Raw genomic sequence first — 27,606 nt, forward strand, 5'->3', positions numbered from 1 at the left:
CCTGTAGCATACATACCTTATTGAACAGATGTTTACTGCATAATTTATTATTAATTTGTCTGCTATTGTACACATATATATAGCTTTCCCTCTTCACCTTTATCTCTCTTAACTCTCTCTTTCTCTTTTTCCTTTTCTTTTTCTACTCTTTATCTCCTCTCTCTTTTTCTTTTCCTGGAAAGTCAGGATCATTCACACTAGTGACACACCTAGGTAAAAATATTTGCCAAATATACACACACATGCACGCACACACAGATTATTTACCCTTTTATTTAGATAACTACATTTAGATTTTACTACTTAGGTTTTTTAACTTTCCCAAGGAAAGAGAAAAATATAGTTTGCATTTGATATAAATTAGTTTTAATAAGTTCAGGAGAAACATGAAGTGAATGTTGTTTTTGGGAATCACTATTATTATTTTAAAGCAGTTCTACAGTGTTTAATAATTTTTATTGGAAATTCGAAATATTTAGGTTAAGAAATTTAAAATTTGAGTAGAAGTAGGAAAAGATCCCTACAAATTTTCTTCTCAGGTCAAACAATCTAGGAGGAAGCCATTGCAAGTCAAGACTCCTCGTGCCTTGCCCACTATGGAGGCTCACCAAGTGATTAAAGCAAACGCCCTCTTCCTGCTGTCCCTGAGCAGCGCGGCCGAACCAAGCATTCTGTGTTACCATCCTACAAAGCCATTCCAGTCTCAGCTTCCCAGCGTGAAAGAGGGCATTTCTGAGGATCTTCCGGTTAAAATGCCTTGTCTCTACCTGCAGACATTAGCTAGGTAATATAACTCGGCTGTTGTTTTTTAAATCACTTTGGATTAACCGCTACTGTTTAATATCATGCCCTGAATTTCCACACTACAGTACATATTGTATACGGTAAAGTAACCTCCAGGAATTTATTTTCTGAGTTGCCTTAACTCAGAAATATGACTGGTAGAGGTATAAACTTTAGAGTAGTAGGTATTTGAAAAAATATGTAAATACTATGTTGATTTGTATTATTATTAATACATAGTATGTCTTAGTAAGACTTTAGCTATCTTTTACTCTTTGCTAGGCAGACGTCAGTGTGTTAATAGTGGGAAATGCTAAAATGGAAATAAACTGATATTTGCTATCCAAAATCTTTCATTTTTCAAATTATTAATTCTATTAGCGTTTAAATTTTGGTTAGCTGAGTACCAGCTTTGTGTTACACTAAGATGAATATAATAAAATCCTGACGTCGTGTGTTCACACTCTGGTGGAGACAGATATGTAAAGGAAACATTTAAAATGTTACGTGAGGAGTACTTATGATAGAAGTGTGTATAGAATACTGTCACAGCATAAAAGGTAGAGAGTACCTGAGTCTTGCCAAGGAAATAAGGAAAGGTTTCCCAGAGGATCCGACATTTTAGCAGTCTTGAAGGATAACTAGAAATCAGTCAAGCAGGAAATGAGAGGAAAGCAATTCCTGACATAAACCACATATGTGAGGATGCAAATGAAATAGCATTACCCATTTAAGGAATACAGGCTTATTAAAGTATTGGTTACCAGGAGAAATATATGAAGTGTTGTTTCCCAAGACCAGGTAATGCGTGGCTCTGTAGCCCATGGTAAGGTTGGATTTTATCCCATTGAGGAAACAGTGGATAAAGAAGAATTTTAAACAAGGAAATGCATGAACTGGTTTGCAGCTGGAAGATCACTCTGCTGCTAATGTGGAAACCGGATCCAAGGGCATAAGTGAAGATGGAGAGAAGCCTGTTAACAGTGTACTGTTTTTCCTATATTGGGCTTTGCTGGTGCAACCCATATGTTCATGCATTGCACACTGATACTCCAAAACAGCCTTGCATAGGCCAAATTCAGATTTTTTTCATCAGCTGACAAATGAAGATTTCTAGAAATTGCCTGCTGCCGTGGCTTACCAACCAACAGTTCCATTTTGAGAAGCAGAGTTATGTAGTTTGTTTGTTTTTGTACTTATTATTCAATAAAATGAGTGGGAAACAAAAATGAAAATGTGAGACTAAGTACATTTGGGACTGCGGAGGAAGTCATCAGGAATGCCAAGTACAGCAAGCCTTCAGCTTCCGTCACCTGTTTACTGTCCTTAGTTAGACTAGTACCTCTCTGTTCCAGTTTGAAAAGGGTAGAATCAAATGGTAAAACATGTAAAAAATGCTAGCATACTCTAATTATGGATTTTATATTTTTAGCCCTGTGGGGAATAGATATCCCTGTAACCCATGGAACATTTCATATATCTAATCTTTTTCAAATTTCACTCTTAAAAAACAAACAAACAAAAAAATGGTAACCGCCTGTGCTTTAGTGGTCCATGCAGAAATGTCGTGAGCCTGAAGCAAGGCAGTGATGATGGGGAACAAGAAGGGGAATAGTGAGAGGGAACCTGGTATCCACAGGCCTAAGTGACTGGTCGTGGTCGAGGGCTGAGCCTGCTGTGACATCGAGACACCTAGAGAGCTGGTGGGATCACTCACTGAAGCTAGAAGATAGAAAAGTTCTAAAAAGGAGAGAAAAGAAATTCAATTTTGGATTTGAAATGTTTATGGTACCAGGAATATCTATGTGTAAAATTATCAGACTTTTATCTCCTTTGGCTTACATCTACAACTATTTTAATACTTTAATCCTCAGTTACAGACTTAATGAGTTGCTTTTACTTTTACGAAGGAGATTAAAAGTAGAAAGTTATCTGTATTGCCACATACTTTTTGAGTTATTTGGTTTGATTTAATGCAGGCATCATCATGAAAGTTTTGTGGGTTATCAAGATGACAACCTATTCCAGGATGAGATGAGGTACCTGCGTTCAACATCTGTACCTGCCCCGTACATATCAGTAACTCCTGATGCGAGTCCTAATGTATTTGAAGAGCCAGAGAGCAACATGAAGTCCATGCCACCCAGGTATTTGAGTTATTGTCTTTCTGTTGAGTCCAGTGTTTGGTGGAAGGAAGACTGTAAGCTAGAAGAGAATGCTCTAGAAGTTCTTTCATACATACCTCCATCTCGGGAAGGAAGTCGTGTCAACTCTGCTAACTGTTAGAGCAGTAAGAAAAAGCATGCATTCATGAACCAGGTAAGGTCCTTGATGGCAGAGGCAGATCCAGTTGGAGAGAAAAGATCAACTAGTGAAGTAATAAAGGATTCCATTTCCATTCTGTATTATATCATTTAATGCTGTAGTAAATCAGACTAGAGAAAGGTCACTTTGAGGCAGTACTTAGAGGTTTCATGGGAGATATAGCACTGAAAGTAGATCTTGAGCTTCTTGGATTATTACTTGCAGAGCTCCCCCCGGCCCCACCCTACCCCCTTATAGTATCAGAGTAAAGGGCTTCTTGAAAACTGAAGAGAAGCATATATATATAATGCAGAAAGAAACAGGGTACCACTGAGAGTTTTTAGAGGAGGAATGACGTGGTACAAATGCAGAAATAGTCTCACAGTGTCAGCTGAGAAGCTGAACATTTCAATCAAAGATTTCAGCTGTGTGTGTGGAATTGGATTGTGTTGGCAATGGTTGTTAAAGACAGATGGGTAAAGGAAATATTTTGGAGGAAAAATCAGTGTGACTTGTTGAGTGACTGGATAATGAAAAGGATCAGTTTAGGATAGCATCAAGAGTTCAGGCATGAGTAACTGTGAACATGATGTCATTAGAAAGGTAACCTTTGGGTTTTCTTGTGTTGCTTGAGTTTCTTCACAAGCTTGATCAATTTTATAAGAACAAGTCACTATTTTTTAGGTTGTACAGCAGTTTTTTACGTTGATAGGTAAACTTCCTCTAAAAGCAGAAAAGGTGTCTTGTGCTTTATAGTAACACCATATATAAAGTGAATTAAATTAACATATCCCTATATTCTGGTCATTCTGGAGCCAAACAGTGGAAACTGACATCCAGGCACCTTTACCCCAGTTAGTTATCATCATTAACTAAATGATTAAAGAGTCAAATTAAAGAGTTAACATTTATAACATTTATAATTAAATGTTTAATATAATTTATAATTAATTTAATTATATTAATTAATATTAATATAATATAATAATTAATTATATTATATTAAATTTAATATAACTAAATTTAACATTTATAATTAAAGAGGTAACATTTATCATCTGTTCAAACAAGAATGTGCACACACTTAGGCAGTGAGGAAAGAAAATGGCCAGGGAGTTAGCCACTTACTAGAAAGTATATAAGCTTTACTGAGGGACATAGGATTTTTAACCTGGCTTGAACGATGGAAAAGAAACAACTCTAGAACTCAGGGTGAGAGCAAAAATAGCCCAATATGGAATGAGGTGACAGAGAAAAGAATACATGAAAAGAATAGTTTATAAATTTGCCTTAGAAAGTAAAGAACGGTATTTCTCTTTTTTATAAAATGTCTCAATAAAGGAAATTATATAACCATCTTAATACTTTTTCAAGTGTTTTTTAATGCCTCTATAGTAAATAGAAAATTGTTGGTTTCCTAAAGCCCGCATGAAAACCATTGAGTTCTCATATGGATGTAAGTATAATATAACTGACACTGGAATTCAGTTTGTCACCTGTCAGTACACTTTGGTGCAGCCATGCTCTGGATAGGGCTTTGGGCAGCACCCCCAAAGAATGAGAAACCTCACAGAACACTCAGCACCAAAGGAAAATTGCGTCCTTTCACTTTCCATTTTATTAGGTCTCTGTATGTACATATCCTTTTTCTTTCTATTCAGTGCTGTTATGAATATATCTGCCTGATTTTCCTGAATATCATGACACACGTCTTCCACCACGGTGCTTTTGATTCTGAAAGGAGCTTAGAACATTTGAAGCCTTTTCTTCTTTTTTATTTGAAATGCAAAGTAGATTTAAGAAAACTGAAAGTTTTAAGATGCAGTTCTGAAATCAGTCAAAATGTGGCTACATTTGGAAAGATCAAATTGTGATTTAAAGAGAGATTGTCAAGTTGGCTTTGAATTTGTATTCTTCCACATGAAATACGGGTTCCCGTATTTGACTACACTATTAAAAACTAAATAAACATAGTTGTCCCGTCATTCACTTTTTCTCTTGAGTTTTTAGCTGTCACCTTGTTCTGTCTGCAGTTTGGAAACCAGTCCCATAACTGATACTGATCTTGCCAAGAGGACTGTCTTCCAAAGGTCATACTCAGTTGTTGCTTCTGAATATGATAAACAGCACTCCATTTTACCTGCACGGGTTAAAGCCATTCCTAGAAGAAGAGTTAACAGTGGAGACACTGGTAAGTATAAAATAAAAGAGAAGATTGAGTGATCCAAGTGGTTTTATTTGTAGATATTGTTTTAATCTAATTTTTTTTTTTTTTTTTTTTTTGTGGTACGCGGGCCTCTCACTGCTGTGGCCCCTCCTGTTGCGGAGCACAGTCTCCGGACGCGCAGGCTCAGCGGCCATGGCTCACGGGCCCAGCCGCTCCGGGGCATGTGGGATCTTCCCAGACCAGGGCAAGAACCCGTGTCCCCTGCATCGGCAGGCAGACTCTCAACCACTGCACCACCAGGGAAGCCCTAAAATTGAATTTTTGAAGGCAGAGAAATGGATTAATTTTAAATTGTGGTAGACGTTCCTTTTATGTGACTTAGCCATAAATGTGCCTCTCTAAATTGCACATCTCAGTTGGAAGAGACACCCAGAGATCATCCAGTGTTATTTAAGAATAAATTGACCTTTAAAGTACATTACTTGTTAGATGTCTAAGCCAAATATTGCTACCAGTCTCCCTTCCACTAAGCTTCAGTGAACCAGCAGGTCCAGTGACTTAACACTTTCACAGTGATCTTCCCACTCGCAATAGAAGCTTATAACTCCTGTAGCTACTACCACTCAAATAGATAATAAAAACTGGGGATATGGCTAGCTCTTAATCAGTAAAAATGTTAGATAATCTGGACCAATTGGTATCAACAGTCTCAAACTGGGGCTGATTGATTCTGTCTCAAGAATAAAGAAACCCAAGGAGAAAAGGATAATGTGTTAATGATTTATCAGGCCGACCACTTACTAAATGAAGATCTGACCTAATATTTATAGGTAAATAATTATGTATCTTATTGAAGATCTTCAAGGAAAATATTGAGGATAGATCAAATATTAATGATTTATAGGTTCATTCAACAAGTATTTTTGAGCTCTTATTGAGGTACCATTTGTTATAAAGCAGTCCTGTAGAAAATGATGGGGATAAGATGTAGATTCCATTTAGGGAGAAAATAAATCACTTCGTGTTAAGTGTTTTAGAAAGCATGAACTTTAGATTCAGACCTGCAAAAATAAAAACAAAAAAACCGCAAAGACTCTAAAGTGAATAAGCTAGATACTATTCATTAATATCTTCTTAAATACATTAATCATATGTATTACCTATAAAAGTTAATAATTTTCTTTTTTTTTTTTTTTCCTTTAAATAGAAGTTGGTTCTTCCCTCTTGAGACATCCATCTCCTGAGCTTTCCCGGCTAATCTCAGCCCACAGCTCTCTTTCCAAAGGAGAACGAAATTTCCAGTGGCCAGTTTTAGCCTTTGTTATACAGCATCATGATCTGGAAGGTCTTGAAATAGCAATGAAACAGGCCTTAAGGAAATCTGCTTGTCGAGTTTTTGCTATGGAGGTAAGAATACATTAATAGGATTATTGATTCATTCATCATACATTTCATGTGATGATTCTATTTAATGATGTCACTTTTCTACCAAACAAATTGTGACAAATTAAGAGACTTAAGTGAATAGAAAATATCGTGTTCACAACAAAATTAAACTCAAGTTTATGAATATAAATGAATTTAGAGTTTCATAGTTAAGCGCTCTAAAAAACTTTATTTCTGCATTGCTTCATTATTTGAATCCTGATAATATCTTTTTAAAAAAGCTTTTTGTAATCACAGAGTCTTTTCAGTTAGAATAATCCTGCAAAGGGGATGAAAAGTGAGCTTTTGAGTTGTAAATTTAACAGTAATAACTTATCTGAGTCTCTGGAAATGGATTGCTATATATCATAGACTTGTATATAATAAATTTTTTTTCTTTATCATGGGTAGGAGGTAACCTGCCATTTCATCAGTGGGAGCAATATGAGTATATTTAAGTAAATGGTAGCTTGTGTAGAACTTAAGAAACATTCTGTGTTGATCCTGAATGCAAGTTGGAAAAAAAACGTGCATGGGTAAATTAATATGAAGACAAATTTTTGAAATAAAAAGTATTTTGGGAGAGTATTTTGGTATTGCATTTCATAGGTATTATTTTCCCTATTATTATTAATTTTTTAATTAGGCCCAAAATTATTGACTGTGTAAGTTCAGTGTACTTTCAGAGAAATGAAGATCAGGCTTCCTAGTATCTTTCCTTAAAAGACTTAGTCCAGGAAGGTTCTTTGTTTCTGAATAAGAGAAGTCCTGCTATGTTCACTCATATATTTTCTTTTTATCTTGGACTTATTTAACCATCATTTATTCAGGCTTTCAACTGGCTTCTGTGTAATGTCATCCAAACAACTTCTCTCCATGATATTCTGTGGCATTTTGTGGCATCACTGACTCCTGCTCCAGTGGAACCAGAAGAAGAAGAGGATGAGGAAAATAAAACAAACAAAGAAAATGCAGAACAAGTAAGTGAGGTTCTTGGATTTTTAATTGTCCATATTTTTATAGAAGAGTAGAACTACTTTCAGATAGTGCGGTAATTTTCATGAGGTCATTCACAGATTATATAACCTAAAGACAGGAATAAAATTTCAGTGCTATGAGCAACATATTAACTATGCTGAGTGAAAGTCTTCTGTCTCCAAAAACGCTGTCAGTCAGTTCTGATTTCTCACTAGCCATCACTGTCTCGAAGCAATCAGCTGCAAGATAAACACTATCACAGTGCAGTATAAGACAGATAAACAGGGCAACATTATTACAGAGAAGATCAGTCTACTTTACAACATTACTGTAAGGTACAGAGCGTGAAAATGATACTGTGTAGGGACATGAAATTCAAAAATCTTTGGCTAGAAGGGACTTGTATTTTATAGGAGGCAGCCTGTATCATGGAAAAGCATTGAACTTGGACCCTGGAAGCCTGGATTCCAGCCCCATTTCCACCTCTGTAGCTGTGACTTGTGGGCCTCATTTCTATTTCTAGAATAAAAAAGTAGAGGACTAAATCCTCCATTTAAAAGACTGTCAGAATAGGCAGAAAAAAACAAAAGCTAGATACAGTTTATAAGCATCACATCTAAAACATAAGGATAGAGGAAGATTAAAAGTAGAAGAAGATATACTGGGTAAATTCAAACCAAAATTAGCTAGTTGAACATCAGAAAAAAACAGACTTCAAGACATAATTATCACTAGGGATAAAGAGGCTTTCTACAAAATGGTAAGAGTAGCTCTGTGTAGTTAACGTAGGTTTGTAGTTAATAATATAGCCTTTAAAGAAGTAAAAATCAGCAGAGTTGCAAGGAAAAACAGAAAAAAAATCCACAATTACAGTGTGAGATTATCACGCATTCACAAGAGCTGTCTATTCCTGTGTAACAAACCTCCCCAGAACCCAGGGGATGAAAATGCTTGCTTATTGGCTTACAGCTCTGTGGGTCAGCAATTTGGGTGAGGCTCAACTGAAGGGAACGGCTCATTTCTGCTAGTAGACTAGTGAGTACACTGGAATTGATACTCACATGTGGCATTTATTTGTTTGGTGATTTTATTTATGGGTGACCTTATCACTTTTTCCCTTAAAATAATACAAACATAAATAGTTAATCTTAACGGATGCCTTGGGTATGGTTTGATTTTGTTTACATTTCTGTTACATGAGTATCCTTAAAGTATACATTTTTTTGTGTGGGGAAAACTCCTTCCAGCAGACAAATGGATCAACTTGTTTTCAATTTCTGTCTTAGGAGAAAGATACAAGAGTATGTGAACATCCACTCTCAGATATAGTGATCGCAGGGGAAGCTGCTCATCCTTTACCACATACATTTCACCGCTTGCTTCAAACGATCTCTGATCTTATGATGTCTCTCCCCAGCGGCAGTTCGTTACAGCAAATGGCCCTGAGGTAATCTTATATCTAAGTATTGTAGGTACCCTGGAAAAGGGATTTTGTGGAGTAGTCAAAGCACAAAATGCTTGAAAGACCTCTTTAAATAGTAAGATAGAAAGAATACCTGCATTATGTGAATGGTGCCTCCCTCATGACTGTCATAATTTAGAATTGTCCTTCTTCTTAGTTCATGCCTGTTGGCCCCTCTGTAAAACATGGGTAATATACTACTTAGTCCTCTAAATTATCACAGTCTGTAACAGTCTTCCTCACTTTCCCCTCTCTTCTACCTGAAATCACGTCAGTACTACTCAACAGTAGAGTCTTAAATGTCACAAAAAGGGAGAGGGAATGAAATCTCAAAAACAGAAATCAAAATAGGATTTTGAATTGAAAAGAATATCAAGAGAAATAGAGCCTAGTCATATGCAGCCAATCCTAAAACTACATTGAAGAACATCGCCTCCTTTTAAGTCCAGACCTGCTGAGATTCAACATTACTTTTACATTGTGGACCTTGTCATTAGAGCCATGTACTAGACTACACATATAAATAAATCCTCCACTGATCTTTATAAGAAATAGGTTGAAGGAGTGATTTTGGCTACCCACATCCCTAATGTTAAGACCAGCAGAGAGGAGATTTTGTTTCCTCCTCACAAGATTTTTGAAGTACAAAGTGTGTTATACTTTGGTGGATTAGTATGGAATTGTAAGACTAATACATTTAAGAGGCTCTTATAGTTGGGGTAACACTTGTCTACAAAACTGATTTATTACCTTTTTTGCTTCTGTAGCCTTGACCTTCATGTATCCAGTTTTAAAACGGGTGAACTTTCCTTAGAATTTATATTGTTCGAAAGAAATGACCTTTATTTCTCACACACACAAAAAAATAGAATGAATAAAAGCCAGTAGAGGGCTTCCCTGGTGGCACAGTGGTTGAGAGTCTGCCTGCTGATGCAGGGGACACGGGTTCGTGCCCCGGTCCGGGAAGATCCCACATGCCGCGGAGCAGCTGGGCCCGTGAGCCATGGCCACTGAGCCTGCGCGTCCAGAACCTGTGCTCAGCAACGGGAGAGGCCACAACAGTGAGAGGCCCATGTACGCCAAAAAAAAAAAAAAAGCCAGTAGAAATAATTTTGTTTCTTGAATTTTTAAAATTTGTATTTTTTGTACCTAGAGCATTAAGATTTCTTGAAATATTAGCTACAGAGTGCTTTTTTCCAGGAATTCCTTAGAGGTTCCCGAAAAAGAATTTTTTAATGTATTACTTATGCCTTTTTAGATGCTGGAGTCTGAAATTCAAGCAATCTGATCACCAGTTCCTCCATCAGAGCAACGTCTTCCATCACATTAACAATATTTTGTCAAAATCAGATGATGGAGACAGTGAAGAGAGTTTCAGCATCAGCATACAGTCTGGCTTTGAAGCTATGAGTCAGGTCAGTCATTTAGCATTGTTACGACTCAACGATGTATTGAAGGAGAAACTGAAAATTACTTCTAAATAATTTGATTCTTACTGCTATTTCTTGTCTTATGTCTGTTCGTTTTATTATCATGGGAGATGTCCATTTGAGTGTTATAATTATGTATATTTGTTTCTGGTAGGAATTATGCATTGTAATGTGCTTAAAGGACCTAACCAGCATTGTTGACATAAAAACTTCTAGCCGACCTGCCATGATTGGCAGTTTGACAGATGGTTCCACAGAAACCTTCTGGGAATCAGGAGATGAGGATAAAAACAAAACTAAGAACGTCACCATCAACTGTGTGAAAGGAATCAATGCCCGCTATGTATCTGTTCATGTGGACAATTCCCGAGATCTTGGGGTAAGAAAGGAAACTTAATTTGTGGTTCGTTAGTTCTTTTCAGACCTTTATTTATCATGCAGTCTCATTTCTGAGTTTTAGCAAAGAGATTTTCATCTGGAATTCACCAACCAAACTATATTTTTATAGTTCTAAAATAAATCTTACGTCTAAAAACAGATGAATATGACTGGGAGCATTGTGGAATACCAATTCTAAGAAAAGGTCTGATTACAAATATACCATGGCTATAGCTAAGCAATATAAGTATCCATTCCATGATTTTTTACCTCCATGCCCCCTGTTCAGGCTATTTCCTTGGCCTGGAAGTCCTCTCCTTAAACTCTGCTTTTCATATCCTTCCCAAATCTAGGACCCAATAGACAAATCCTCTCCCAGTACCTCATCTATAAAAATTACCCTTTCTCTCCTCTGGATTCTTTTTTATATTACTCTGATGGCACTTAATACACTTTGACCGATAGTGTAATTAGCTTTCAGTTTTTTTTGTTTTTTTGTTTTTTTTTTTTGGCGGTACGTGGGCCACTCGCTGCTGTGGCCTCTCCGTTGCGGAGCACAGGCTCCGGACGTGCAGGCCCAGCGGCCACGGCCCACGGGCCCAGCCGCTCCACAGTCTGGGATCCTCCCGGACCGGGGCACGAACCCATGTCCCCTGCATCGGCAGGCGGACTCAACCACTGCGCCACCTGGGGAGCCCTAGCTTTCAGTTTTTAATCCTCACCCCCGGCCATCATGAGGGAATTGGGGGAGGTTCCTGGACTAACCTAAGTAATCATACTTTATGTTCTCCCTAGCTCTAGCCTGTCTACCTGTTTCCACTGAATTGAGCACTCTTCTACAAAAAGCACTGAAGAGGAAAAAGCATCCTATTTACTTGAGTGTTCAGAGCCGAGAAAAAAGTAGCACCAACTACCAAACTCCCATGCTTTTACCCCATTCCTGGGGAAGAATACTTCTTGGTATTTTTTTCCCTCTGAATGGAAGTGGCTTGCTAGCAGATATAGTATTAATAAGTCCCCTTGGGCCATTTCCAAGCTGCTCTGATCCCATTTGTGTATTTCCTTTCCCAGGGACAGCCAAAGTGATGGGTGTGGGTCTCCTGTATGGAGAACGGCAACCACAGAAGTTCAGTGTGCAGTCAGAGCACTCCTTGCCGTCCACGGTCACCCCAGCTTCTGTCCATCAGCTCAGATTGAATAAGGAATAAAGGCTTAGCTAATATATCACTCGCTTACCTCCTCTTGAGACCCAACAGTTCAGGTGGTACAACTACTTTATCTTACTTGAAAGTCAAGTATAACAAATCAAAACATTTTTCTGTCAGGAACTCACTGCTCAGTACAGTGTTATCTTTGATGCATGTTGTAAGCTAGGACACTTTCCCTCAAAACAATGGTTGCACTCAATTTGACATTTTTGTCTTTTATGAGAGATAATCATGATAATACTCATTTTTAAAAGCCCCAGTATGTATGCTGACATCAGCTTTTCTTTTAGGAAACCTCCTCTAATTTATATGCATCATTAGGACTTACATACTTCTGTGTCCCTGCAGCCTGCCCACCACACTGCCTTAAACACAGCACTTGTTGATTTGAATTGCATCAGCCTATAGCACTTAAAGTATGCAGCTCTCCAAGGAATTAGTATGTCAGTCTCTTTCTTGATGTGCTTGGCACAAAACTTACTCAAACTTAAGGTCTCTGGCTCTAGTACCAGTGTGACTCTTCTCAGTACTTAAAGGTATTGAATTGCTTTTGATATTTTACTTTGTGTGTTAATGTTCCTTCCCTAGTTTGACAAGGATCTCGAGGGGATAGAACCCATCCCTCTCATATATCCTTCTCCAAGTCCCTAAGGCCATCTGGGTCCATCATGATACTCACAAGTATTTGTTGCCTAAGCTACCTGTCTTCCTCCTTTTTACAGCCGGAAACAATGAGAATAATGTGATAAAAATGGCACATGAGTAGCAAGGCAAGTTGCTGAAAGGCTTCATGATAAAGATAGAATTTAAATGATTAGACTTTGGATGAAAAGAGGGAATGCCAACCTCCTCTCTCAGAGCCCGTAGAGAAGGGCTGAAATGTGAGATTCAAGATGGAGTTTGTGAGAATAAGAAGACTGGAGTTGTAGGAACTGTCGTTGGTTGGACAGATGGAATGAAGTCAGTTCGGAAGGATCGTAAAAGACAGGCAGAAGAGTTGATGTTATATTGATAGGCTGTAAGAAATCACTGTCAGTTCTGGAGCCAGGAACATGGCATAGTAACTATTTTGAATTGTTTATTTTAGAATAAAGTTACCTCGATGACCTTCTTAACTGGCAAAGCAGTAGAAGATTTGTGCAGAATAAAGCAGGTAATTAAAACTTTGTCATTAAATGTTTTACTGCCCAGGGAGAAATTTCTTCTTCTCAGTCTCCACTGTTGAGTTCTAATTTTGGCGTGCCACCCAAGTACAAGTATTATAGGAAATTGTCTGTTTACAAAACACTAAATTGGCAAATGGTCCATGTATAAGAATAGTTACAACCATCTCTGTTCTAAACATCTTACCCATTATTTCCCTGAATCTCCCTAGTGATGAGGAGGTACACCATGCTATAGCCCTCTACCCTGACTCCTGCTCCCCTGCGGAGACTCAGGGTACCTTAAGATTCATCATAGATCTGCTTCACAACTGTCACCTTGATTCACCCACACTTCAGGTTGAAATGTAGGTTGTTGTCCTGTAGCTTGAAAATCTTTCAGTTACAACACTGCGACTGTATCCAGGTTGAAAGTCAATTTACAAACCAACTCTAGAAACAAGTTAAGTTCTATTTGGGCATGTGACCGAGATTCTGTATAAACTCACTTACTTGTGAGTGAAGAGTGTCAAAAACCATTTTACAGGAATTTAATCCTTGAAAAAAAGTTGTATTCTCAATGAAATATACTGAAATAAGTAATGACCAGTGTGAATTTACATATTATATAATTTTTCTTCAAAAGTAAAATATATTAAGTAACTGCACAGCAAAAATCCTTGCTTTAAATGTGCTTTCATGTGAAGATGCACAAAACAGGGCTTCATTACAGTCAGTGTAGGTACAGTCATGTAAATTGTTTGCAGTGGTTTCACTTACGTAACTTGTGCTCGGAAGCCACATAGTAAGCAGACCTGCATTTTAATTCTCAACTCCATCACTTACTAGATGTCTGCCATCTGTGTTAATTAACCTCACTTTCTTCATCTGTAGCTACTAGAGTATTATCCTCACAAGGTTTAAATAAGATAATCAGTGTGAAATAATCTAATAAGCTTTTCTGTGGGTACAATTATTTGTTATTTGAGCTTGCTGTTATTAATGCAAAGTCTAGGACAGTGATAAAACAGTAGTACACCTGTATCAGGTTTCTATCCCTTTTCTTCTCTCCTAGGTTGATCTGGATTCCAGGCACATTGGTTGGGTAACAAGTGAACTTCCAGGAGGGGATAATCACATCATCAAAATTGAATTAAAGGGCCCAGAAAATACACTGAGAGTTCGACAAGTTAAGGTTCTGGGCTGGAAGGATGGTGAAAGCACAAAAATTGCTGGCCAGATTTCAGCCAGTGTGGCCCAGCAAAGGAACTGTGAAGCTGAGACTCTACGAGTGTTCAGACTTATTACATCACAAGTGAGTGTCCTTACTACACATTTTCTAGCACAGGATAAATTGAAATAATATGCTACTTCAACAGTAATATCAAAGGTTAACAAAATATTTTGGAAAGCTTGTTAGAGATTGCTGGCTACAAACGTGGCCCGTTTTTTTTCTTCTCATAGCCCTGAATTCTTGTATTTCACTTTGCGTTCATCTCCTGAAGGGTAGAGGTGTGCAGTAGGAATAACCTAGTAGCATAAAGACCACAGAGCCAGCTGCTGACTCCTCTAGCCTTCCCGAGGAGGTTCTGCCATTGAGTTGTTCTCACCTCCTTCTCTTCTCCACCAGGTATTTGGAAAGCTCATCTCTGGAGATGCTGAACCCACACCAGAACAAGAGGAAAAAGCACTATTGTCATCACCTGAAGGAGAAGAAAAAGTATACAATGTATTTATTTATATTCTAAAAATATTTCTTTCCCTTTTTCACTTTGTTACTTTTGTTCACTGAAATAATCCATGTATTGCCGTGTATTTTAATGTATATGGGATACTAGTTTCTGTATCTTTAACTAAAACTAAAGTTAATAGTTTTTACTCTACTTAGAAAGAAGATGAAGGAACTACCAGAAGATATTCACTTTTTGTTCATGTACGATCTAGCTGGTATTTTAAGTAACAACAAAATTTGCTCTAAACCTTGGGGCTGTTGTGTTTAAATGTTTGCACTTGTAAAATCAGCTTCGTCGTTGACTGTGCTGTGCGCCTTCCACCATCTTCTCTGTCCTTCACGGTTCAGCTCAAAAATACTGTCTTCTCCATGAGCCTCCTTTGTGATGGTTCAGGGGAAACCATAAAGAAGGTCGCGGAGAAGCCACAAAGTAGTATGTCCTCTGCTAGGCTTCATAGTAATTTCTGTGTCTCTTCTTGGTTTCTCTCTCGTTAGGTTTATTTGTATTCATGTTTTATATCTTCTACTTAATTATACCTTCTTAAAGACCAAGTACATGTCTGGTTTGTCTTTATATCCACCATGGCATAAACACACATGTGTTCAGTAAATTTTTATTGGAATGACCTGTTCTTTATACTGTTCTTAAAATTTCTTCTAAAATGCATTTGCCTAACTTATCTGGTCTAAACTAAAGCACTATATCTAAGAGGAGAGCCTCATCCATTTTCAAAAACAGAGGTCAACCCTGACTAGTCTTCATATTCTTGTGTCTTTAGATGCTGTAAATAATCAACTTGACAGCCCTTTGAAAGATAATTTCAAGGACTTACCTTGGCTGACCCTGTGCCTTCTGATACAGTAGCATCTAAATCATCCACATTTTTCTGTTTGGGTTCTGTAAAAAAAAAAAAAAAAAAAAAAAGGGATTTCATAAACTCTGGTAATTTTTTTCAGCATCTTTAGGAGATATTTGCACGACTGCAAGACTGAGTAACTACTCATTAAATCAGCTGAATTTTAACAAATGTCAGTTCTTTGCTAAATAACCTTACAAGCTGGTAACAAGCCCTGAAAAAGCTTACCTTCTGTTCTTAGATGTGAACAGTCCATCCGCTCCCTCCCAAAAACAGATCAACAGGAATACTCTACAGTGTATAATCTACTTATTAAATGTGTGGAAAACTGCACATCAGTTGCCTGTCAGGATTTCAGAGTACATTGAGGTTATTGTTTGTGCCCTAGAGTGGTCAGAGAAGGCTTCTTGGGGGATATTAGACTTTGAGTTAGACCTGAAAGAGAATGGATGAAAGTCAGATTAATAGGATGGGAGCAAGGGCGCCTTGAAGAGGCTGGCCTAACTCTAGGAGAGTGTATGCTGAGGCATTAAGATTGAATAGGAAAGGTTATGCTAGTGGTTCGATGGCGGTGAGATAACATAACGTTTAAGGGAATCATTTTATATAAGTCAGGTTTTTGAAGTAAAATTTACGTACAAAAAATTCATCTTTTTAAACTGCATCGTTTCAAATTTTTTTTTTTTTTTTTCTTTTTGCCGTACGCGGGCCTCTCACTGTTGTGGCCTCTCCCGTTGCGGAGCACAGGCTCCGGACGCGCAGGCTCAGCGGCCATGGCTCACGGGCCCAGTCGCCCCGTGGCATGTGGGATTTCCCCGGACTGGGGCACGAACCCGTGTCCCCTGCATCGGCAGGCGGACTCTCAACCACTGCGCCACCAGGGAAGCCCCGTTTCAAATTTTGACCAATGTATACAGTGGTGAAATCATTACAAGCAAGTTTTAAAACACATCTCTCCCAGAATTTCCCAGTTGTTCCTTTGCATTCAATCCCCTCATCTCATTCCTAACCCCTGGCAACCACTGAGATATTTTCTGCCCCTATAATGTTGCCTTTTCCCAGGTGTTATTTAATGGAACCCTGTAGAAAGTAGCCTTTTTATTTTTTTATTATTTTTTTAATATGGTCTTTTTTTATAACATCTTTATTGGAGTATAATTGCTTTACAATGGTGTGTTAGTTTCTGCTTTATAACAAAGTGAATCAGCTATACGTATACATATATCCCCATATCTCCTCCCTCTTGCATCTCCCTCCCACCCTCCCTATCCCACCCCTCTAGGTGGTCACAAAGCACCAAGCTGATCTCCCTGTGCTATGCAGCTGCTTCCCACTAGCTAGCTGTTTTACATTTGGTAGTGTATATATGTCCATGCCACTCTCTCACTTTGTCCCAGCTTACCCTTCCCCCTCCCCATGTCCTCAAGTCCATTCTCTACGTCTGTGTCTTTATTCCTGTCCTGCCGCTAGGTTCTTCAGAACCACTTTTTTTTTTTTTTTTTTTAGATTCCATATATATGTGTTAGCATACAGTATTTGTTTTTCTCTTTATGACTGACTTCCCTCTGTATGACAGTCTCTGGGTCCATCCACCTCACTACAAATAACTCAATTTCATGTGTTTGTTGGCAATCTATATGTTCTTTGGAGAAATGTCTGTTTAGGTCTTCTGCCCATTATTGGACTGGGATTTTTTTTTTTTTTTTTTTTTTTATTGACCTGCATGAGCTGCTTGTAAATTTTGGAGATTAAATCCTTTGTCAGTTGCTTTGTTTGCAAATATTTTCTCCCATTCTGAGGGCCATCTTTTCATCTTGCTTATGGTTTCCTTTGCTGTGCAAAAGCTTTTAAGTTTCATTAGGTCCCATTTGTTTATTTTTGTTTCTATTTCCATTTCTCTAGGAGGTGGGTCAACAAGGATCTTGCTGTGATTTATGTCCTAAGACTGTCCTGCATATGTTTTCCTCGAAGAGTTTTATAGTGTCTGGCCTTATTACATTTACGTCTTTAATCCATTTTGAGTGTATTTTTGTGTGTGGTGTTAGGGAGTGTTCTAATTTCATTCTTGTACCTGTAGCTGTCCTGTTTTACCAGCACCACTTATTGAAGAGGCTGTCTTTTCTCCATTTTATATTCTTGCCTCCTTTATCAAAGATAAGGTGACCATATGTGCGTGAGTTTACCTCTGGGCTTTCTGTCCTCTTCCATTGATCTATCTTTCTGTTTTTCTGCCAGTACCGTACTGTCTTGATTACTGTAACTTTGTAGTATAGTCTGAAGTCTGGGAGCCTGATTCCTCCAGCTCCGTTTTTCTTTCTCAAGATTGCTTTGGCTATTTGGAGTCTTTTGTGTTTCCATACAAATTGTGAAATTTTTTGTTCTAGTTCTGTGAAAAATTCCGTTGGTAGTTTGATAGGGATTGCATTGAATCTGTGGATTGCTTTGGGTAGTATAGTCATTTTCACAGTGTTGATTCTTCCAGTCCAAGAACATGGTATATCTCTCCATCTGTTGGTGTCCTCTTTAATTTCTTTCATCAGTGTCTTATAGTTTTCAGCATACAAGTCTTTTGTCTCCTTAGATAGGTTTATTCCTAGGTATTGTCATTCTTTTCGTTGTAGTGGTAAATGGGAGTGTTTCCTTAATTTCTCTTTCAGATTTTTCATCCTTAGTGTGTAGGAATGCAAGAGAATTCTGTGCATTAATTTTGTATCCTGTTACTTTACCAAATTCATTGATTAGCTCTAGTAGTTTTCTGGTAACGTCTTTAGGATTCTTTATGTGTAGTATCATGTCATCTGCAAATAGTGACGGTTTTACTTCTTTTCCGATTTCGATTCCTTTTATTTCTTTTTTGTCTCTGATTGCTGTAGCTAAAACTTCCAAAGCTCTGTTGAATAATAGTGGTGAGAGTGGGCCACCTTGTCTTGTTCCTGATCTTAGTGGAAATGGTTTTAGTTTTTCACCATTGAGAACGATGTTGGCTGTGGGTTTGTCATATATGTCCTTTATTATGTTGAGGTAAGTTCCCTCTATGCCTACTTTCTGGATGTTTTTTATCATAAATGGGTGTTGAATTTTGTCAAAAGCTTTCTCTGCATCTATTGAGATGATCATATGGTTTTTATCCTTCAGCTGGTTGATATGGTGTATCACATTGATTGATTTGCGTATATTGCAGAATCCTTGCATCCCTGGGATGAACCCCACTTGGTCATGATGTATGATCCTTTTAAGATGCTGTTGGATTCTGTTTGCTAGTATTTTGTTGAGGATTTTTGCATCTATGTGCATCAGTGATAATGGCCTGTAGTTTTCTTATTTTGTGACATCTTTGTCTGGTTTTGGTATCAGGATGATGGTGGCCGTGTAGAATGAGTTTGGGAGTGTTCCTCCCTCTGCTATATTTTGGAAGAGTTTGAGAAGGATAGATGTTAGCTCTTCTCTACATGTTTGATAGAATTCGCCTGTGAAGAAGCCATCTGGTCCTGGGCTTTTGTTTGTTGGAAGACTTTTAATCACAGTTTCAATTTCAGTGCTTGTGATTGGTCTGTTTATGTTTTCTATTTCTTCCTGGTTCAGTCTTGGAAGGTTGCACTTTTCTAAGAATTTGTCCATTTCTTCCAAGTTGTCCATTTTATTGGCATATAGTTGCTTTGAGTAATCTCTTATGATCCTTTGTATTTCTGTGGTGTCTGTCGTAACTTCTTTTTCATTTCCAATTCTATTGATTTGAGTTTTCTCCCTTTTTTTCTTGATGAGTCTGGCTAATGGTTTATCAGTTTCGGTTATCTTCTGAAAGAACCAGCTTTTAGTTTTACTGATCTTTGCTATCATTTCCTTCATTTCCTTTTCGTTTATTTCTGATCTGATCTTTATGATTTCTTTCTGTCTGCTAATTTTGGGGGTTTTTTTGTTCTTCTTTCTCTAATTGCTTTAGGTGTAAGGTTAGGTTGTTTATTTGAGATGTTTCTTGTTTCTTGAGGTAGGATTGTATTGCTATAAACTTCCCTCTTAAACTGCTTTTGCTGCATCCCATAGGTTTTGGGTCGTCATGTTTTCATTGTCATTTGTTTCTAGGTATTTTCTGATTTCCTCTGATTTCTTCACTGATCTTTTGGTTATTTAGTAGCGTGTTGTTTAGCCTCCATGTGTTTGTATTTTTTACAGACTTTTTTCCTGTAATTGATAACTGGTTTCATAGCGTTGTGGTCAGAAAAGATACTTGATACTATTTCAGTTTTCTTAAATTTACCAAGGCTTGATTTGCGACCCAAGATATGATCTATCCTGGAGAGTGTCCATGAGCAATTGAGAAGAAAGTGTATTCTGTTGTTTTTAGATGGAATATCCTATAAGTATCAATTAAGTCCTTTTTGTTTAATGTATCATTTAAAGCTTGTGTTTCCTTATTTATTTTCATTTTGGGTGATCTGTCCGTTGGTGAAAGTGGGGTGTTAAAGTCCCCTACTATGCTTGTGTTACTGTCGATTTCCCCTTTTATGGCTGTTAGCATTTGCCTTATGTATTGAGGTGCTCCTACGTTGGGTGCCTAAATATTTACAGTTGTTATATCTTCTTATTGGATTGATCCCTTGATCATTGTGTAGTGTCCTTTGTCTCTTGTAATAGTGTTTATTTGAAAGTCAATTATATCTGATATGAGAATTGCTACTCCAACTTTCTTTTGATTTCCATTTGCATGGAGAATATCTTTTTCCATCCCCTCACTTTCAGTCTGTATGTGTCCCTGGGTCTGAAGTGGGTCTCTCGTAGACAGCATATATACGGTCTCATTTTTATATCCATTCAGCCAGTCTATACGTTTTGGTTGGAGCACTTAATGCATTCACATTTAAGGTAGTTATCGATATGTATGTTCCTATTACCATTTTCTTAATTGTTTTGGGTTTGTTATTGTAGGTCTTTTCCTTCTCTTGTGTTTCCTGCCTAGAGAAGTTCCTTTAGCATTTGTTGTAAAGCTGGTTTGGTGGTGCTGAATTCTCTTAGCTTTTGCTTGTCTGTAAAGGTTTTAATTTCTCCATCGAATCTGAATGAGATCCTTGCTGGGGAGAATAATCTTGGTTGTAGGTTTTTCCCTTTCATCACTTTAAATATGTCCTGCCACTCCCTTCTGGCTTGCAGAGTTTCTGCTGAAAGATCAGCTGTTAAGCTTATGGGGATTCCCTTGTATGTTATTTGTTGCTTTTTTCCCTTGCTGCTTTCAGTATTTTTTCTTTGTATTTAATTTTTGATAGTTTGATTAATAAGTGTCTTGGCATGTTTCTCCTTGGATTTATCCTATGTGGGACTCTGCGCTTCCTGGACTTGATTGACTATTTCCTTTCCCATATTAGGGAAGTTTTCAACTATAATCTCTTCAAATATTTTCTCAGTCCCTTTCTTTTTGTTTTCTTCTGGGACCCCTATAATTCGAACGTTTGTGTGTTTAATGTTGTCCCAGAGGTCTCTGAGACTGTCCTCAATTCTCTTTTTTTTTTTTCTTTATTCTGTTCTGAGGTAGTTTTTAATTTTGATAAAGTCCAATTTATCTATTTTTTTAAATGACTCATGATTTTTGTGTCTTATCTAATTAAGGTCACAAAGATTTTCTCCTGTTTTCTTCTAGAAACCTTAGAACTTTAGTTCTTTTATTTAGAACTCTATACATTTCAAGTTTTTCTATACAGTATGAGCTAACGGTTGAGGTTCATTTTTTTGGCATGTAGATGTTCAATTCTTCTACTGCCATTTGATGAAAAGTCTATCCTTTATCAATAATCAGTTCACTGTAAATGTGTAGGTCTGTTTCTGGACCCTATTCTGTTTCATTAATTTACACGTATATTCTTACACCAGCATCAGGCTGTCTTGATTACTGTAGCTTTATAGAGAATCATGAGATAAGATTCCAACCAAGTTCTTTTTCAAAGTTGTTTTGGCTATTCCAGGTCCTTTCCATTTCCATAGAAAGCTTAAAATCAGATTGTCAATTTCTTCCTCCCCAACAGATAGATAGATAGATAGATAGATAAATAAATAAATAAAAAGAAACCTACTGGAATATTGATTGGAATTGCACCAAAGTGCTAAGTCGGTTTGGGGAGAATTGACATCTTAATATTGAGTCTTCCTGTCCATGAATATGATATTTATTTAGGTCTGTCCATTTATTTAGATCTTCTTTAATTTCTGCCAGCAGTGTTTCATAGTTCAGTTCTGTGTACCTGTCTTACACATTTTATTAAATTGATCCCTCAACATTTCATGGTTTTGATGCTATTGTAAATGATATTTTTAATTTCACTTTCCAGTTATTCATTTCTAGTGTATAAAGATACAGTTGACTTTTTGTATTAAACCTATATCCTATGGTCCCCTTAAATTCACTTATTAGTTCTGGAAGCTTTTTTGTGGTATCTTTGGGATTTTCTTCATTGATAATCATGTAGTCTTCAAAGAAAGTCAGTTTTACTTCTTCCTTTCCAATCTTATGTTATTGCACTGGCTAAGACCTTCAGTACCATGTTGAATAAAAGTAGTGAGATTAGTCTTCCTTTCCTAGATCGTAAAAAGAAAGTATTCAGTCTTTCACCATAGATTTTTTGTAACTGCTCTTAATCAGTTTGAGGAGGCTCCTTCTGTTTCTAGTTTGCTGAGAATTTTTATCAGAATGGATTTCTTATGTATTTTTCTTTTTTCATTTTCTTTTATTAAGTAAAATAATCCATATATTTCTATGTATGTTAATGGATATGCTGTATTTGCTTATATGCAGTTTATTTTTCTTTAATAAAAAAGAAGATTAACTAGAGGCGTGATAGATGAATGGCACAGTGTTTCTTTTTGGGGTGATGAAGATGCTCTAAAATTGACTGTGGTGATGGTTGCACTGATTTGTGCATGTATAATATATAAACCATTGAACTGTACACTTTAAATGAATGAATAGTATGGTATGTCAAAAAAGCAAAGTGAATTATGAAAGAAGTTAAAAGGCCATTCTATCTAAAAGGAATTCATTTGTTAATGTATAATCTACTAGTATCTTAAGTAGCAAAAAAAAAAATTTATTCTACAAATTTACTTTCCTTAGTAGATACAGGGATATTGCAGTTACCCATTCTTTTTGAGTGAGCTTTGGTAGTTGTGTCTTCCAAGTAATTTGCCCATTTCATCTAAGTTGCTGAATTTATTGGCATAAGTTGTTCATAATATACTCTTACTATCCTTAGACTCTATAGTGATGTATCTTCTTTTATTATATCTTTCCATCTGATTGCTCTGGATTTGATTCGTTCTTTTTCTGGTTTCCTAAGGTCCTAATATGATGACTCGAGACCTTTCTTTTCTCATATAAGTAATGCTGTAATCTTCTTCTAAGCAGTGCTTTAGTGTCACACATTTGAGTGCATTGTTTTTTTCATTTCATTAAATTTAAAATATTTTCTGACTTCTATTTTGATTTCTTCCTTGACCCCTGGGTAATTAATTTCTAAATATTTGGGAGATTTCCTGATAGCTTTGTATTATTGATTTCTAGTTTAATTCTATCACGGTAAAAATATATATATAAATTTCGTATAATTTCATCCCTTTTAAAACTGTTAAGACCTGAATTCTGGCTCATAGTATGGTATAGTTTAGTGAATGTCCATGTACACTGGAAAAGAATATGAACTCTGCTGTTGTTTTGTGAAAGGTTTTATAAATATTGATTAATTCAGGTGGCTGATAGTTTTGTTCAGGTCTGTAAGAACCTTGCTGATTTTTGTTTCTTTGCTCATTTTCTTGTTCTGTCAGGTACAGAAAGAATTTTGAAGTGTCCGACTATATGGATTTGTCTTTTTAGATTTTAGTTCACCTGGTTGCCCACCTCAGCTCTCTGATGGGCACCCCAAAAGTTATGGTTTTGTAGATTATCAGCTTTTCTCATAGTTAAGGTGGGAGTGACATTCTCTATCCTAAGAAAAGTGAAACCAAGAGTGATTGTTAATTCTAATACAAGGGTGGTTTGCCTCAGTTTTCTTACCTGTAAGACAGGCAAAACATCAGATCTTACCTTATGGAGTTTTTGTGAGGATTAAATAAGATTGTGTATTTATGTGTTTGCATATTTATCCACCACTTGAGAGTGCATAAAACTTCAACCTTCATTTTTCTTCTTACGATATGCTTCTTTGTTTACTGTTGGTGTTGGAGTAGCTTGATTTAAGGCCACCGTTATCAGAGAGTTTTCTTAAGACACTTTCCTTTTAACCAAATGTCATTTTCCTGAGTTGCTCTTCTAATAACCAAATGTAGGATATGAAGTAATAATGTTCAGAGTTCAGAAATAGATTCAATCAAACTGACACAGATTGACTAGATTAAAGAAATCCATGAAGTATACTTCTCTGGATTTCTTAAATTCAGAAATTTTGCCCTTTTTATAGCCACCTTAGCCAACAGTGATTTCTTCAAACTTTTTATCCTTTGTCCTAGTATTATAGATCTCCATTTAAAATAAATTCACCTTGTAAAAATACCTGCATAATTATTTCTCAAGATGCTTCAAAATGTCAAATATACAAATTTTATTGAAAGAGCCCACTTCCTTTTTTTCCTTTTTGCTGTATAAAGGCAACTTCAGATGCTGACCTGAAAGAACATATGGTTGGAATCATATTCAGCAGGAGTAAACTGACTAACCTACAAAAACAGGTTGGTTAACAGCCATTTCATTGTCTTCATCAATGTTTGTTTGTTTGTTTTTAGGGTGTAAAGAATTTTCCAAAATTTATGGAGGCTTTTCCATGCTGACTCTTTTATAGGTCCTGCAGAATGTGTCTGCCTTTTTCTAGAGAGGAAGGAATATATTGGCATACCTGCATCACTTTAAAGATTTTGTTATGAGTGTTAACTTTCTTACCTTGCTGCTCTTTGTTTTTATCATTTTCAGGTAGCTTGTTTCATTTTGGTGTCAAGTACCCAGCTATATCAGATTCCATTTGCATTTCCTGTGTTCCTTCCCCCCCACCCCGTTTTTTTGTTTGTTGGTTGATTTTTTAAAATTATTTTGCTGAGCAATTATAATGTGAACTAAACCAGTGTTGTTATTTTTAACTATCAGGAGATGGGGGAGTAGCACTAGATCATTCATATAATGGGGGTTCATTTAGGGGTGCCTACGTAACAAAATTAGCCCTTCAGAGGTCAAATAAGATATTGACTTTTGAATTAGGTTTTAAGTTGGCCATTATTCTAACTTTCAACACCATTAAATCTTTTAAATAAATCACATAAATTTATGTGTGCTTTATCTTTAACAGCATTCTATTGAATCTTAGAAGCTACCAATTGTAAAATGTGCTGTTATTTTATATATCACTAAAAAAATTTGCTGCCAATTAAATTATGAATTGCATCAATTATAAAGCACATTATGAATAGAAATGTTAGCGTGTGGGGGGAAATGTGCCTTAGAAGTGATTAAGTATGGTGATTTGTTTTCATTTCATGTCTTAAACCACAGGCAGGGGAATTGGTAACTAGTATATAATTTGTTTCTATACTAGTTGATTTAAATACTCAGATTTTTAATCATGGTTTGCCTAGTTTTCCTTAATTGGTTTTAAGATGAGTTAAGAGAATGGTATGATGGAGAATTAACTGGGAGGAAGAGTATTAAATTGAGTATCAACTAGTATTCTTGTGTTGTTTTGTTTTCAACTAGGCCTTACAAATAATGTTTTTACATTTTCTTTATGTTGCCCTCAAATAGGTGTGTGCTCACATCGTCCAGGCTATTCGCATGGAAGCCACCAGAGTTCGTGAAGAATGGGAACATGCCATATCAAGCAAAGAAAATGCCAATTCGCAGCCCAACGATGAAGATGCCTCCTCCGATGCCTACTGCTTTGAGCTGCTCTCCATGGTGTTAGCCTTGAGTGGCTCCAACGTGGGCCGGCAGTATCTGGCCCAGCAGCTGACTCTGCTCCAGGACCTCTTTTCACTGCTCCACACCGCCTCTCCACGCGTCCAGAGACAGGTGACTGATCACACCACTTACCTGTAGGCTTATTTTGTTACTTGAAACATTGTTAAAAATCACTCTAGCAAAGAGAATCAGGGGGTTTTGTTTGGTTATTTTTTGTTGTTATGTTTTGGTTTTGGGATTGTATTTTAACCCCATGTTTTTTCTTTTTGACTCATTGTAATGAGAATATGGAAGAACAAAATATGTTCCATTTTAGTAATGTGTTATTGTGATAAGAGCGTGTTCTGCTACTGAATATCTTATTCATGAGGTATATAATGTATATAATGACCAAGTAAGAGACGTGTTTTTTTTTTCTTGCTGCCCTGGAGTGGTAGTTACCACTTGAGAAATTAAATCATGTTTAAATCATTTCTCTGTCCTTCTCAGAGCTTTTGAAGTCATAGAACATCAGCTAGACTCATTAAAAAAGATGAAACCTTTAAAACACCGATCTTTTTTTTTTAATTTTTATTTTATATTGGTGTATACTTGATTAACAATGTTGTGTTAGTTTCAGGTATACAGCAAAGTGATTCAGTTATACATATATACGTTATCTATTCTTTTTCAAGTTCTTTTCCCATTTAGATGATTATAGAATATTGAGGAGAGTTTCCTGTGCTGTACAGTAGGTTCTTGTTGGTTATCTGTTTTAAATATAACAGTGTGTATATGTCAATCCCAAATCTTTAAATAGGATTCTTTTATTTTTCGTACCAGGTGACCTCCTTACTAAGACGAGTTTTGCCTGAAGTTACCCCTAATCGTCTGGCCAGCATTATAGGAGTGAAATCCCTCCCCCCAGCAGATATCAGTGATATTATTCATTCAACAGAGAAAGGAGATTGGAATAAGCTAGGTATCTTGGACATGTTTCTAGGATGCATTGCCAAAGCACTCACAGTACAGCTAAAAGCCAAAGGAACCACCATCACAGGCACAGCTGGTACCTCCGTGGGCAAAGGCGTTACAACAGTTACCCTTCCAATGATTTTCAATTCCAGGTTGGTCATTGCATATGTTTTGGTACAAAAACAGAACAGAGTAAGCTACTGTTTGAAGAATTCAGACCTTTCAAATTCCCTCTTATTTGCTTATTTACCAGAAATAGGAGCCATAAATGACTGGCCCATGTATGAAAGAGAATGCTGTGTGTAATAAAAGTGTCTTTTCAAATTAGGGAGGAGGGGCTTCCCAGGTGGTCCAGTGGTTTAAGACTCCGCCTTCCAATGCATGGGGCGTGGGTTCTATCCCTGGTCTGGGAACTAAGATCCCCACATGCTGTGCAGTGCAGCCAAAAATTTTTTTAAATTAAAAAAAAAATTAGTGGGGAAAGAAAAATCTGCTGAGTATATGATGTTAGAGTACTTCCCAAATGCAAAAGAAAAAAAAAAAAACTGTAGGACCTCACACCATTACAAAATAAACTTGGGATCAATTAAAGGTTTGTATATTTTTGTTTTTACACTCTAGTAGGACAAATTATAGAAGAATATTTTTGTAATCTTCAATTTGGGAAGACGTCCTTAAATAAAACACAGAACCCAAAAGTAACAGGGGAAAAGACTCAGAGATTTGGCTACATAAAAGTGAAAATTAATTGATAGACAATACTTTTAAAATACAAACAACTGACTTGGAAAGAAATATTTAACACTTATATAGTAGGCAATGAATTATTAGTCCTAATATTAGAAGAATGACTGTAAATCAATGGAA

General features: G+C 36.8%; 1 protein-coding gene across 2 annotated transcripts in view; it reads left to right on the forward strand.

Annotated features, from left to right (window-relative positions):
- Nucleotides 1-27,606, forward strand: part of MYCBP2 (MYC binding protein 2) — a 266,872-nt gene that overhangs the window by 221,870 nt on the left and 17,396 nt on the right. The window contains exons 58-71 of one of the 2 annotated variants that reach the window (XM_079721660.1): nucleotides 540-784; nucleotides 2,763-2,930; nucleotides 5,121-5,278; nucleotides 6,462-6,661; nucleotides 7,510-7,659; nucleotides 8,944-9,104; nucleotides 10,378-10,534; nucleotides 10,704-10,928; nucleotides 13,223-13,288; nucleotides 14,353-14,592; nucleotides 14,908-15,006; nucleotides 24,489-24,569; nucleotides 25,630-25,896; nucleotides 26,608-26,891. In XM_079721660.1, coding sequence (XP_079577786.1) covers nucleotides 540-784; nucleotides 2,763-2,930; nucleotides 5,121-5,278; nucleotides 6,462-6,661; nucleotides 7,510-7,659; nucleotides 8,944-9,104; nucleotides 10,378-10,534; nucleotides 10,704-10,928; nucleotides 13,223-13,288; nucleotides 14,353-14,592; nucleotides 14,908-15,006; nucleotides 24,489-24,569; nucleotides 25,630-25,896; nucleotides 26,608-26,891 — 2,501 coding nt within the window. The remainder of the gene's footprint in view (nucleotides 1-539; nucleotides 785-2,762; nucleotides 2,931-5,120; nucleotides 5,279-6,461; nucleotides 6,662-7,509; nucleotides 7,660-8,943; nucleotides 9,105-10,377; nucleotides 10,535-10,703; nucleotides 10,929-13,222; nucleotides 13,289-14,352; nucleotides 14,593-14,907; nucleotides 15,007-24,488; nucleotides 24,570-25,629; nucleotides 25,897-26,607; nucleotides 26,892-27,606) is intronic. The other variant, XM_079721659.1, reaches the window with a different exon arrangement.

This window comes from Hyperoodon ampullatus (genome assembly GCF_949752795.1).
Source record: "Hyperoodon ampullatus genome assembly, chromosome: 16".
In the NCBI taxonomy this organism is placed as follows: Eukaryota; Metazoa; Chordata; class Mammalia; order Artiodactyla; family Ziphiidae; genus Hyperoodon; species Hyperoodon ampullatus.